Source organism: Anomalospiza imberbis, chromosome 5 (genome assembly GCF_031753505.1).
Source record: "Anomalospiza imberbis isolate Cuckoo-Finch-1a 21T00152 chromosome 5, ASM3175350v1, whole genome shotgun sequence".
NCBI lineage: Eukaryota > Metazoa > Chordata > Aves > Passeriformes > Viduidae > Anomalospiza > Anomalospiza imberbis.
Genome location: NC_089685.1, coordinates 68,211,342 through 68,226,430, shown reverse-complemented (window position 1 = coordinate 68,226,430; position 15,089 = coordinate 68,211,342). Strand labels below are relative to the sequence as shown.

At 42.8% G+C, this 15,089-nt stretch overlaps 1 protein-coding gene across 7 annotated transcripts in view; it reads right to left on the bottom strand.

Moving 5' to 3' along the window:
- Nucleotides 1-1,140: 1,140 nt before the first annotated feature.
- Nucleotides 1,141-15,089, bottom strand: part of ERC1 (ELKS/RAB6-interacting/CAST family member 1) — a 278,983-nt gene continuing 265,034 nt past the window's right edge. For all 7 annotated transcript variants that reach the window (XM_068191757.1, XM_068191762.1, XM_068191759.1 and 4 more), the window contains one exon: nucleotides 1,141-7,903. In XM_068191757.1, coding sequence (XP_068047858.1) covers nucleotides 7,766-7,903 — 138 coding nt within the window. In that variant the 3' untranslated portion in view covers nucleotides 1,141-7,765. The remainder of the gene's footprint in view (nucleotides 7,904-15,089) is intronic.

The following is a 15,089-nucleotide window of genomic DNA, read 5'->3' as shown; positions in this document are numbered from 1 at the left end:
TGAGACCCTTAATCCTCACGCATCCTTTTTCCACACACTGCTTCACATGCCTGACTGAAGCCCAAGTGATTGAAATCCAGTCAGCAAAGGGAAGGGAATGTCCAGGCACTGAGATCAGGACGCCTGTTCTTGTTACACATGCAGTCACTCGTATTGAAACAAGAAGTCAGGATCTCAAGAGCGTCATGAAATTATGAATCGAGCAGAATCAGAAGGGACAAGGCCAGCAAGAAAGCACAGAGAAAAACTGACTGTACAGACAGACAAAAGGAGAAAGAAACGGAGATAAATTGGTTAGAAAATGTCCCAGTTTGGGGAGGTCTGTGCTGTCAGGGCTTCAGGATAGCTGCAGAGAATCTGGTGGAGTGTGTTTAGCATGGACATTGTTCTACCAGTGGGACCCAGTGTTGCAATGCTATTCTCTTTAGAACAGTCAAAAAACCCAGAAAAATGAGATTTTTATACTGACATTACTCAGGCATTTCTCATGTCATCAAAATGCATCTGGAGACTGGACACGGGGTAGAGCCCATTTCCACCAGCGCTGCAGGGAGCACAGTTCATCCTCTGTCACAAAGCCATGACTCTCCTCTGCTCCTGCGGGACAGGACCCACATCCAGGTTTCACCAGGAACATGCTCAATAGGACAGGCCTGCTGGCCTTCCCACAGCAAGGCTTTCCAGGCACTTTGTTCTGGAAGATTCGATCCCGACACTGACTCAACACGGGATGCACATCTGGAATTCAGTCACCCATTAGCAACATTTAAGTCACTGACTTGGAAAACAGGCAGGAGAGACAAAAGGGGACAGCTGACTGTAACAGCAGCTACTTTATCTCCACACCCCTGACCTCAGGATACCCTGAGGTCCAGGGGTATCTGGGACACCCCTGTGATTGCCAGTCCCTCACCTTCACGTTGTAGGCAGCCCCAGCTGTGTCCATGAGCATTCCCAGGCACGTTGTGCAGCCAAACCCCAGCAAGTTTGTCCCACTGGTGCAGGTAGGCAACAACTGGGACCTCAAGCCTGGTGTCAGGGAACAGCCCTGCAGCCATTCAGCCTTCCTACCTGCCCTCCCATCCTGGGCACACAGGAGAGGACACCAAGCAGCACACACTGAAATAAAGACAGGGCACAGAATTTTTAAATAATTTTATAATTTCCTGATGAACTTAGTCTGTGAATAAAAAAAGAAGAAAAAAAAATGAACAAAGTGTTTATATTATCAAGGCAAAGTTGAATATAACACATTTTCTTTGCAATTTCATTATCCTGTCAGTAACATGACTCCAGCAATAAAACACATACAAGTTGAAGGCAGCGTGGGCACTTGCATCACGGACACCAATGTCTCCCGCTGCTGTCATTTCCAAAAGGAATTCAAGTACACTAGATCCCATCCCTAAAGCCTGCCTCCCCCTCCACTAAAGTGCAACACGTCTCTTCCAAAGCAAATGAGGGATCTGTGTCTGTGGAGTGGATGGAGCATCCCACAGAATTCAACTCCACAGATGATTTGTGAACTTGGTGTGCAGCTCTCCTCATTCACTGCCTTGGAAGGAAACGGCAATATACTGTTTTAGTGGGCTTGGAGCAGCATGTTGGGCTAGCACAGAAGTCATTCCCCTGTTCGTGGTCCCATTGGATTCATCCTCCTCCAACATCTGGACAAATAAAGCCATTTTACACTAAAGCCTCCCCAGTCATACTGTAATGAGTGTGTAATGAGGGGCCAAATGCAGCCACCCCTGGGCAGGGAGGGAAGGAGGACTTGGCCTTGTCCACAGAGAGCTGGGAAGATGGGGCAGATAAAAGGAATAATGTCCACTTTTAAAATTTGGCTTCAAATTTGGTTTTTAAGATAACCACATTTTATAACAAATAAGAGTATACATGACCAATAGATCCATTTTTTGCCAGTTTCCAAGTGAAAGAAACCAATGTTTTGAACAAAAAGCCCTATCAAAGCACCGAGAGCCTAATGGGAATATCTACTTAAAAGCAAACTACATTGACTTGATTTTCAAGATCTGAACTAAGCTTGCAAAATGGGGACAAACAGCATATGGTTAAGTTTGATAATAAAAATACATTCACTTAATGAAGTTCTTTACCTATGTTCATAGGTAAAGCGATTTGTCAGGGGTTTTTTTGTTACCCTTACACAGAGTTTAGCCTCATGATGTTCCTTTCAAGCAATGAAAGTCTTTGATGCAACCAGAGCAGAAAGTGGCTGCTGGTCCTTTCCCGCCCCAAAACGCGCTTGGGTACGTGACCAACACCAGAGGCAAGGAAATACAACTTTGATAATGAACCTACACACAACTACCTGCACTAGCTGATCTGCACTTGCTCAGGTCCCTGGCATCAAGGGGTGGGATGGAGAAAACAGAAAATTTGGGCCAAAGCATTTGGCCCATTCACATCAGTGGTTCCCGTCTTAGGGGACACCTGGTGTTAATAACTGTTACTAGAAAAGACTGACTTCCAAAATACTGTTTCATTCTGCCCTTTTCTGTCTTACATATGTACAGTATAAACCTGGGAAAGCAGGAATTTATACAGGGTTTGTAACATTTCCCACGAGGCCAAGCTGCCTTGGACCTCAAAAGCCTGTGAAAGGCAACTGGTTATAATTATAAGCCCACAAATCCTTTTCCGTACAATCCCGAGAGGAGGAGTCATGGCTTTGTTGCTTCTTTACTTGAATTCCTTTTAATGACATTTATTTTCATATATTTTAAAAAACACATCTTTTTCAGTTCTACTACTATCTTTTGTTTCAAACCGACAATAGACACACATTGTTGGTAACTGCCCCAGCCTTAGGACCACACAGACAATATCGACAAGCAGAAAACAAAACAGGAAAAAACACCCCTGAAAAAGTCAGGGAGATACTGATGACAGGGTTACAGCACTCACCACACACACTGGAAAAAGTCAGGATTTCTGAGTTTATGCTTTTGACACTAAAAAGTTTTGAAACAGTTTTTCTCTTTTTTCTTTTGTTTTAAAAATAGTCAGCGAATACAGCCATTTTGTTCAGAAGGATCTGCTGTTGCGTAAGGTTCCTTCCATTTATGTGGAAAAAACAATTAAAAACATCGTTTTGTTTTAAAAAGCCCCCTGACACTCCTCTTCCTCACCATGCAGATGAGAGGGGTCAGCAGAGTTGGCCTTGCCAGGCATGACGCCCCTGATGGCCCTCCCACCCCGCCAGCTCCGCTGGGGCAGTGTTGGTCATCCACAGCCTTCCACGGCCTCTTTGCGTCCCTCTTCCAGTGCGGGCATTGAGCTGAGGAGAGGCTTCCTTTCAGTATCAGATGCCTTGATTGTACTCTTTCCCTTTAGCACTTCACTGGAGTCATTTGAGGGATATTACGTGTTACGGTATGTAATGACATTTTTGCTTCAAAATGGTATCAGTGCGTGACTCTACATCCTTTGTAAAGACCCCTGCAGTGGCAGCAATTGGCAATTAGTACAGGAGGGGGACTCAACCCTGTCAACCCTCACCAGATGTAAAAGTTTCCCAACAAATTGAGCACTAGCAGCAGAACGGATGGGAATTACAGGGCAAATGAAAGAGATGCCCCTTTAGTTCAACAGCTAGGGTTATCTCTACAAGATTTATGACATTTATGCTCCCTTGTGCAAATTTCAGAGCCCTGAAGTACCAGGAAATTTTCTAGAGAAGGCATATTCCAGCCGTGCAACGGGAAACGGCGCATGCGGTTCCGTGCATCACGTCGGACCTTCACCTTCCGTCCCCAGAACTTGGCAAAAACTGGATATTCCAAAGAGGGTTTGGCATTTTCTGGAGTGAAAGCTGGTTAAAGGCAGTCAAAACGAGAGAGAATACTTACAGAAGCTTAGAGCTTCATCTGGGAGCATGCCAGGTAATTCTTCTTCCAATGGCAAACAGTGCTCATGTCCTCACCCTCAAATTCTAGTTTTATGTCCTTGTAGTGTTTTACATGAGGTTGGATTCAGAAGAAAATATGGACTTGGACTTGTGGGTGTCATGAACAAGTGTGGTTGCAGTGTCAGCTTTTACAGTGTACATGGGCTTCAGAGGCTTCAGTTATTTTTTAGCCCAATCCCTGCTAAAATGACCTACTTAATTTTCTACAAACAGCCCCTTGAGTCCTTACATCTCTCAGTTTCTCTGCAAATGACAGCTCAGAAGAAAAAAAAGCAATAGCAAAGCAGTTAGAACTTTCACAGCTCCTGTAGCAAATGGAACTTCATTCAACAGGAGAGGAAAAAGCAAATTTCCCCAGGGTCCCTGGGAAGGGACACAGACCTGATTTCCTAGAGCTGCTGCACTGCAGGACCACTGTGGTAGGAAACTGTCTGCATCTGCCTGGCTGCTGACACTTGGGAATAAGGTCTTAAAAGAGCAGTGGTGGGTTAGGCAACTGGATGAGCATTGCAGGGTATGCCACATATGGCCCTTCTCCCATGTGCATCATACGCAATTCCATGATGGCTTATGAGAATAAAATCCCTTTGTTGCCTTAAGGCCGGTGGTGTAGCACTCCATACGAGTGAAAAGAAAAAGCTTTCAGTGGTCACATTCAGCATTAAATTGTGGCCAGCAGTACCTCCCAAACACCAAAGTTCCTCAAGCTAGTCACAGGATCTCTGTCGACACAGGATCAGAGAGGTTGCCTGAAATAGTTCAGTGGAGATCAAGTCAGATCAAGACTCTTCCTAAATGAGATCTGCTCCCTTCCTGAAAGCACTTTACAGAGGTCTAAGATCAATCTTTAAGATGGGAAGCCTACAAGACCTAGGAGATAACAGTGGTTAACGAGAAAAATCACCAGGGCCCAACAATTCAGATGGAAGGAACAGCAGGTGTGTGGCTGGCAGATAAAGGACCAAATGGCCAGTGTGAAAACCAGCCAGGCTTGACAAATTCTCCCTGGGAAGACGCCAGGAGATGTGTAAACAGTGAGCTTCACCCAGCTGCTGATGCACAGATCCTGCACATGCTGCCGTGACAGCACCAGGCCTTTGGCTGGGGCACTTTGGACTATAGAAATGCAGCCACAAGCTGAGTTAGAGATGCTGAAGAAGCAGCAGCACTCCCCTGCGATGTGCGGGCAACGCAGTAAAGCCAGGGAATTGAAATAACAGCCTGAAGTGATCGCCCCTTGCTCCCATCCCCTCCCCCTGCCCCCAGCAAACACTATCAAGGAACATCTCAGTAAGAGGTTTACAAGCAGGAGCCATTTGAACCATCAATAAGGGAAATTCCACGGCTTCTCACAGAGGAAGGATTGTTTTACAGCAGGGAACCAGGGCAGCTGGAGATTTGACCATATAAGTTAATGAGAGAGTCAGGAGGGGTGGCGGTGGCCGATGATGCTGGGCTGATGGCTCTGATGCTTTTACAGGTGGCATTAAATTCCTTGAGTGAGTAATTAGGGGCGATGAAGAAAATGCAAGAGGAAAGATTTCAAAACAACAGCTCCTATCGAAACATGCTGACTCAAAGAATGGGACCAAAGAGGTGGTTCTGGGATGGGGCACGGCCCAGCAGTGTGTACAGTCACTGTCTGCTGGCCTTCCGGCATTCCCCCTTCCACACATTCAGCTTCCCATTACTCCCCTCACACAGAAAAAGCTTCAGACACAGGCTGCTATTACAGGAAGAACTCAAGCTAGTTCTGCTGATTTGCAAAGCACTGGTAATTCCAAAGTTGGAAAAGGAGTGATTTGTCTCTTCTTTTGAGACTTACTTCTTCCTAGACACCCTGGCTATGAGTGTAGCTCCTTCTGCTGAATTATTACAGTAGAATCAATGAGGATGTGATTTATTTTAAATCAGCTAGTTTTCAATAGAGTCTACAGGTACATAAGGTTTCAGTTTTGCCCAATTTTCAGTGCTTGTTTGGAAAAAAACTACAGGGTACATCTTCCCTCACTCAAACTTTTGCTGATATCCTTTCTGTTGGAAGCAATTGGTCACTTCTAAAGATAAAAACAAGATGTGAAAGACCTACAGGCAAGCTGTGCCGTGGATCTGAGAGATGTAAGAAATGCAGCTTTCTTGAAAAGGCCTGGAACATTTTCCTTAGCAAAACAGCTTAGTGATTAAGCTCAAAATGTAGTAAGCTATATGGAATTAAATTGCAGGCTCTGAATGGGGGGTTTACTGAGAAGATTCATAATTAGCTATTGACTAGAAAACCAAGATATCTTCCACTGCTGTGTTATTTGGTCTCCTTTTGCCTTCCCCTCGCTCTCTGAAGTAATATGAGCCAGTCAAAGGGAGCAGCTCCTTTAAGGAGCACATGGTGACATGTTACAGGGCTCTGTCCTGCAGATGCCCCCAGACACACAAAACCACTGGCAGCTAGGAAAAAAACGTGTCTCCCTATTAATGCATAGTCCAAGAATGAACACCCAAGTCCTACTCATAAAACCGGATTTCTGGCTTGCTACCACAATGACAAACTGATCTGGGATTTCAGGTCATATTACCCATCAGCAGGAGCTGTAATGAGTGTCAGAGGTGGATGGGAATAAAACTAAGGCCTCTCATATATACAGAAGAATTGCACTGGTTTAAGTAAAGCTGTGATTTTACACCTATCTACTCAGCTGGGTGCCAACTCCAGCAGAGATGCTCCTCTTCATAAGGGTTATTGCTCTGAACTCAAACTCATTCCTCGTCAATGTAAGCTAAACCAAAATAAATTAAAATATAATTATAGTAAGAAATATGCTACTGGTTTACCTAACTTAGCTTTAAAATTATACTTTTAGGCTAAATGATGCAAATTTCTCATTTACAGAATGCTTAAGACTATTCTGATGACAGTCAGTGTTCACAAAATCATGGCCTGAAAAACTGGACAAACTATACAAGTTAAAGCTGGGAACTGACCTGTTGACCACACCTGCTCAAAGGGAGAGAGCTCTCCATAAAGCAAGAACTTAGGAGACATAGACATATGATGAGAAACCTCATCTAAAACCCCCTAAAAATCAAAAGATGAAAACAGTTGCCTCAAAAAATGCCCCACCTAGCAATTCAGAGTCAGACCAGTGAACAATAAAATTCCAAGTTAAGTAAACAGAAAGTACCAGTATGCCTACCTTTTTTCCCAGCTGCTAGATGAAATGACTAACAGGAGCGAGGAGAGAAACTTTCCTTTTCTCACTCTGTTACTTAAGAACATAAGAAGTATTGAGACAGGCAGCAAGACCTGAGCTAGCTGATGCTGGCCAGCGTGAGCCATAATCAGAGCACACTCAGGTTTGGTTTTAGCACTATGAAATTCAGGCTTTCAGCTTTCATGAAAATAAAAAATAGGAAGGAGGAAAGAAGACAAGAAGGAAAAAGCAATATATTAATGAAAGGTGAGGGCTACTCTTCTGCAACCTCATGGAGAACTACAGCTGCTTGTGTTCAGTGGATCCCCTCTTCTTTGCTCAGTAGACATGGAAGAGCTCTGCTTAGCTGTATCCAAAAGTTACCACCAACAAAGTCAATGGGGAATTGGATTCTAAAGTAGAAAGGCAGTGGGAAGATGAATACAAAAATGGCTGATTAATCATAGACTGGAAGAACCTAGAGAGCATGTAGTTTTTTGAAAGTTTTTTTTTTTTTTGCCTTTGTTTTCTTTGTCAAAGGTGCACCTGAAGTTTCTATTCCATGTTCTGTCTTTCACATTGCTCTCCACTCCCATGGCTCTGTGGACTGCCTGGGCTTGTGTGCTGCTCTGTGGACTGGTGGCCGAGGTCACGAGGACTCCTCGAGGGCGTTGACGACCTGCTCCAGGATGTCGGGGCAGTGATCTGCGATCTGCTGCAGGATGGCGTTGGCGAACTCCTGCAGCTCCATGCTCTCCCTCTCCCCCTTCTCCAGCTCGTCGTGCAGCTGCAAGAACACAAGGAGACACGGTCAGCCCCTGCTCTGAAATGTGCTCACTGTGTGACAGCCCTGCCCAGCCGGCTTGGCCACAACACAACTTTAAGGAAGGCAACTAACAGAGGTGACACATGCTGGGCACTTCCAGCACCTGCATTTCCCCTTGGAGACCCCCTCATCTGGAACTGAATGCTCTCCATCCTCTTTATTTCACTTTTTCATTCTACAGGACCAGGTTTGTCACCTTCCCAGTAAAGACCATGTCCACATGACTTAACTACTCTGGAATACATTGTTCTATGCTAAATATAAGAAAAACTTCCTCTGTAGAATGTTTTTCTGAAGGCAACCAAATTCCAGGAGCAATACAGCAGCTTGCTAGTGTATTGCTTTAAATAGTTTGACTTTTATTCATGAACAATGGGATGTTTCATAGGTCATTACTTGAGAATTATTCCTGGTATGAAATCAATAGGAACGTCACATAATTATACATAATGCACCCGAAGTTAACCAGAATTCTATTTTTTCCCGAGGAATTACTGATTTTCAGAAACTCTCTTTCCTAACTCAGTCAGAAGATGACTACACACAATTGCAGTGGAACATACGTGATTTTTGTTTACTAACTCCGCATTTCCTGTTGGGTCATTTCTTCTTCAGATCCCTATAATTGGCTCAGAATGGGACACAGAATTTCAAACTTTGTATTATTCACTCTGTCTACAGTTTGTAAACAGTTTCTCCAACAAGTGGTGTCCCAAACCATGTCACACAACATATGCAAACACAGCTTTTAGCTTTGAGCCTAATGCCATGGCCAGATTTAGGGGCCCGCAGAGCCTTAATAAAGAGCAGGAAACATCTGCCTTCAGTAACCTGCTTAGCTGCCCAGCAATTGATAAAGTCCATGCTGGCCTGTGAACTGTGCGAAATCCCAAGGAAGGCTGTAATTTGTGCAAGCATTTTAGGGATTGCTATACTCACAGTGGTCTAAGGACCTCAGAGAACAAGGAGAAGCAGCATCCCTTACTAGGTCAGATGATATAAATAGATAGACTAGATAAGCTTTCAAGCAGACAGCCCTGCCCTGTACTATATACCAAAAAAGCTCTTTTATTTTTTTAGTGATAGGATTTTCTTCTAATGAAGTATATTCCCTATGAATATAAGCATATATGTAGCAGGTACATACACTTAAGATGGATTCTGAAGCTTATTTCCAGCATCTGAAGCCAAAGTTCTTTGTCACTTTGAGCTGCTGTGAGCAACTATCTTATCTTATTTGAACATTCTTTTACATTTTGTGTGGTTTTAAAAAAATTAATATTATCTGTCAGTTCTAAATACTGATTAGTATTTTTATTGGAACTCTGCTATGTTAATACAAGACATGGAAAGAATGTCAAACTGGCATTTTTCATGCCTGAAGGGATAACTGTCCATTAGTATACAAATTTGTTGATCTGTGTTTGGCACTTCTGTTACACTGCTCAATGCAGGTTTTAAAAAGAAAGAACTATCAGGCTGCAGCACAGCAGGGATCATTTTACCACTTTAAGAGCACAATGCAGTGGCAAAGGTTAGATTTTTACAATTAAAATTCTAATCAGATACAACAGCGTGTCTCTGTTTAGCGATGGTATCAAGCAAAGCACAGCAGATTGTTTCTGCAAGAAACACTGCTTAAAAACAGCCTAAGAACGACTATGGAATAAATAAAAATGCTTTTTAAGAAAGTTATGGTGCAGGCTTCTGCAGACAAAAGTGTGAGAAAGGAAATTAAAAGGGCAAGCGTGCTACACTGTTCCCTTTACTAGGCAGGGTAGCATATAGTAAATTATTGGGGCTTTGCATGCTGAATGTTAGTTTAATGTGTTCTTATGTGCTTTGTTCCTACTGGCTGCTGCGCTCACAGCACAGCCATAGGAACCCGAGAGGGGCTCCTGCCAAGAATCACAATGCAAAGGCAACCTGATCCCGCTCCGTGGAGTGACATGAGCCGGGAAGTGGGGAAAAGAGAGGGAGGGGAGCACTCTGGGCTCGGGCAGGGCTCTGGGGGAGAAAGGGGGGCTCAGCAGTAACCCATAATGGCTCAGGAATGGCAGGCTGTGGATGGGTGATTAGCCTGGTTCCAGCAGCCTGGCAGAGGTATTAGTCATAAGCCTAGGAAAGGTCCAGTCAGCAAGCAGGATTGAGAGAGTCAGAACAAGCAGCCAGGAGTGGTGCTGGATATTAAAAGCCAGGGGACTGGGATTCAGGGACTGCTTCTGAGTCTGGGGTTGTAAGCCTGGTGAGATCCCAGCGAGGCAGGCGGCCCCAGGTACAGCAGCCTGCAAACCACCCCACCACTGGTGCATTCCTGGGAATGCACTGAGCCCAGAACTCTGAGACAGGGCTGCCTTGTGCCTCTTGGGCCAGCACAAAGACTGCATGGTGCCATCCATCACAAGGATGGGAGGCCATGGAGTTGGGAGAGAGCAAGCAACAGGAGAAACAGCCAGTGTTATCATCCTCCTTTTCTTATCTGACACCTGCAAGGGTCCTGAGCTCTCAGCCCACAGCAGGAGAACCAGGAGAGGGCAGTGTTAGCAGGGAAAGCAGAGGTCCTGCACCACCACCACCACCTGCCCAGCCAGCACCCCTCTTCCTCTGGCCTTTCTGTCAAATCCTCCAGGTGAAGGACAAAGCAATCACATTAATTAAATATAAAAGCACCTGCAAGAGATTGAACTTCAAAACTGAAAAAGGGTGGACAAAGGGGAATCCTGCAGGATGTTGTCTTCAGTGGGACAATACTGCAACATCAGTGAAGTCTCAGTTTCTTGCTGCACTAGTCAGCATTTCTGCATTTATAAGATGCCCTATAAAATCAAGATAAGCCCAACAAAATAAACTGACACCAAGGCTAATAAATCAAATGCAACCAAACAAAAGCAACCAACTTAACCAGAGGAAGAAAATATTTCCAAGAAGAGAGTTTTTGACCATCAAGAGCCCAAAAGGAGATGGCTCTGAATGCTGAAGGCCAGCAACAATACTTTACAAATTAGCACAGACAGAAAGTCTACACAGCTGGCTGGCAGATGTCTGTGATGAAACGCCTGTGGAAAAATAGCAACGATAGCCTTGAGCTGAGTTTGCTAGCTTCAGAACAGCTAGATCTAATAATGTGATTCCTACTTCAACAAAGACATCTTAATTGACTCTATGGCTGCTGGTGGCAGCGTTTCCAGATCAGGGATCTCCATTGACGTCACCCCTCCCAGCAGCAGCTGGGAGCAGCACACGTCAGTCCTCCATCAAGCAAGGGGAGCATCCAGTTCTCAGTGGCATAACTGGATTCTCCTGGATGTCTGGAAGTCCAAATTTTAGGGCGTTTCTTTAAAAGTATTAATATCAGTTCTGCTCCTGGTTTCCTAGATTTTTGTTCTTGTGAATGCAAGCTGACATGGTGTTATCCTCCCCATGCCATTTTTCTCTGAAAATAAAGAAATGTGAACAATCCTTTTTTGAACAATTCTTTGTTTTGTCCTCAATTTTCAGTTGAGGATATGAGGAGATTCACATACTTGCCTCATAGAAATCACCAAAAATGAGAAGGCAAAGCCAGACATGTTTTTTGTCTAGTTGATGACAAGTAAGAATAGACAGCTCAGAAAGAAAAGGACAGCAAGGACCCCAGAAGTGCTTAATAGTATTTATCTTCGGACAGAAGAACAGAAATGGCCTTCAGCATCTCAGGGGAAAGAAAGCTTGCAGATAATCTGCAAAAGACTCAGACACTTTTCAGCACTGCTGCCCTCTTTCCTCTGTTTAGAGCAAGTCATGATAGGAATAATTTTCCATTTATAGTTAAACTCCATCACTGAAAAAAAATCCCTAACAATTCACCATGAATTTAGCTTCTCTGTTCCAAGATATTTCAGAACTTATTTAAAGATCAGTAGACATTCAGAGTGGTATGAATGATTCATATGACAGTAACTTCATAGTTAAGAAATAGGATGCTATAGTTTTATATGCAAACTGGGTGAATTGTGCTGCTGCTCTGCAGAACCTTTGTGGCCTCTGCTTTTCCCACAATGCAAACAAGGCATAATTAAGCTAAGATTCTTTAAAACCTATTTATACTCCCCAGTGTGATTTTTGCCTCATTAACAATTCCACAGAAACTCTGATAAAAAAGGCAAACAAAGATAAACTGGTATCTCATCTTGCGCTATGGACAGCAAACCTGAATACAGAATATGAAGAGCTTGTAGAGCAGTACAAAAAGAAAGTTAGTGGAGAACTTCTATAAGGATACAACACCAGGATATAAAATTATGTTTCTCCAAAGTTCAAGTGTTTCTGGATCAGGTTATGGTTAGTTTGAAAGATACATTTAGAGCTTAAAGTAACACAAGTAAGCATCAATAAGAAGTTACACTGATTTAATCTAAACCTTTGTTTTGTCTCAAGTTAAACTCACTGTAGCTCAGGCAAATGGTCAAGAGCTTTTGCTCTTCCCAGACAAACCATTGTATATACCTGTGTTTGATGCAGTGAGAGCTAATTACATATAAACCTTTATTTCTCAACTATGTATCTATAAAAGAGCCAAAAGAAAGGGTTACGAGTATGGAAATCCAGTCTGACAAATTTCAAAAACAAAAGAAGAAAAATTCTTAATTTAAACCCTTAAATATTTCTGGTCTATCTGGAAATTTGGAGTTTATGTTAGCTCTCTCAAAATACTTAAAAAAACATATATTTAAAAATTAAAGTAAGATTTCAAATGAAACAGTCTTGTCTTTTTAAATAATATCTACAATGCCATTATATTGCCCAATTTCATTTGTGCATGGAATTATTAATTTTAATTAAAATAGATACTATCCATCATTAACATTAACTACTCCTAACTTGAAAAGAGATGTAAAGCCAAGCAGAATCCACAGCAGTAGCTCAGCATCACGACATGCTGCACAAAGCTGTCACAAAGACAACGGTGTCTGAGCAAGGGCCAGAGTAACCGAATTTACTGCTAAGAGCAAAGCACGAGGAGAGGTGAGCTGCACTCCAGAAAACGAGGGAACAACGAGGGGTTGTACCTTCTGCTTGTAGGGACCGCTTCTAATGAGACCACTCTCGTTTTCTGACACACCACACACACACAAAACGCTTGACGATGTCCTGAAATCAGTGTTTTTCCTTTTCTATCTCATTTCAAGGTAGGAGTTGCTAATGTTCCTGATTGATAGTATATATTGTAATTAATAATAGCAATTTCATGGACAAATAAAAATGAAGGATGTCATGGCATTATAGACATGGCTAACTTACAGATAACACGTGTGATTTTAACCAGTGTTTAAGAACTATGACACTGTCCTCATCCTCACCCAAACCATTAAATATAAAAGTTTAAAATACTTTTAAATGTAACAATTTTAGAGAATTCCCATATCCATTGCTTTCTCAACCAAACTCAGGAAATAGATTTGCACATGAAGAAGGATATAAATTATTGCAATTATTACTTCTAATTTCTAACAGAGACCAGAAGTGGACTGTTTAACTTTAAGATACATTATGCATTCCCGTAAGATTACAAATTAAAAATAAATGACATAAATCAAGTGGGGGAAGATAACAAGCTAATAGAAGAGCAGTCAGAGAAGGAAGACAAGGGTAAACTCTGAAGTAACACAGTAATTTAGAATGACTAAATGCAAATCATAGCAGAGTAATTTCTTTACAGAAACTAAGTAAATTGAGTAATTCCTCATAGATGACACAGAGGAACACAAGCAGAGTCTGAACGAAGAAGTACACAGGATGTTTATAAAATGACTATTTGTACTTTAGAGTAAAGTTTAGTCCACTTGCAATACTGTTTGTATAACAAATCAAAATATGTGTTGAATATTTTCAGAATTTAACAACCAAAGATGCAGTTTTAAAATGAGATTCGACAGCTACGGGTATGAGGTTTGGTGTCCTTTTGTAGAAAAAGCTTCCCATTGCTCTGTGGAGGCCGAAATGTGAATTAATGCAAGGTAAATGTTGCTCCTTGGAACCAAGCCATGACTATTTAGCTGACACAGCAGGTTGCGACTGCTACACTGAAGTGACATTATCACCTTTTTCCTTCCTCCTCTTCGGGCAGCTGAGCAGAAAAGGTGTTCCTGATTTCTTGGGAGAGGAGTAGTAAGCAGGAATCCCTAGAAGGTCTGTGCTTTGGCTGAAGCTGGTGCACAGGGAAAGTGAAGACAACCTTGCTGCACAACAAAGGCTCTTTGATGATCATGAAGATTTTTCAGAAGTGCCTTTCTCTGTAACTCACAGCAAAGCAGCCACAGGGGCAACACTTGGTAGTGGGGTGAGACAAGCTCCCACAGCAGGTGACTTCTGAGAGAGCCTCTGATGGAAATGTACCTGCCCAGGTCTCCAAGACTGCTGCTGATGCCCAGGTGACAATGCAAATGCTGCCAGAAACACCTCTGGAGGAGGAGGGAGAGGTTGAGTGTGCAGGGAACAAAGTGGTGCTTAAGGGCCAGCAGGAACTGGCAGGAACCCCAGCAGCCTGAGGAAGCCAGGACATGCTGGACATGGCTAGAAAGAGCCTCTGATGGCAGGAGGCCAGGGGGAAAAATGCCTCCTACTCCTAGTGTTAAGAAAATTATTTTAATTGTATAGATCTTCTGTTGGAAGCTATATTTTTTCAATTATCAGTGCAGGACCTATTGAAAATAAGAAATTCTCTGTACAATACAAGGTTCTGCACATTTACAGCTGGGTTTGAGGTGCTAAGACACATTGCTGATAGTCCTTAAGCTATTAACAAATCTAATACTGCTGCCTGCTTCTAATACCTGGTTGCTCTGGTTTTTTGGCTCTTTTTACTTTCTCACACTGCTGACTCTCAACCCCAGTGCAGTGCACCACCTCTGACACATTAAAGTGAGGCTTTTCAGCAAATTCCAGTTTCTACTCCATTTTTTTTTCTTACAGATAAAAGCAAAACAAAACCCAAACTATAAATAAAAGTGTGGACCATGTAATTATGTTCTTAATGCCATTTCCTTTCATAAAGGACTAAAATTCCACACTTACAGGCAACTATCTGAAATGTGAAACAGAGCAGTCGTTCTACAGAGCTCAAGGATATTAACATAATGATACCTTTAGGACAAAGTGAAAGAAAATA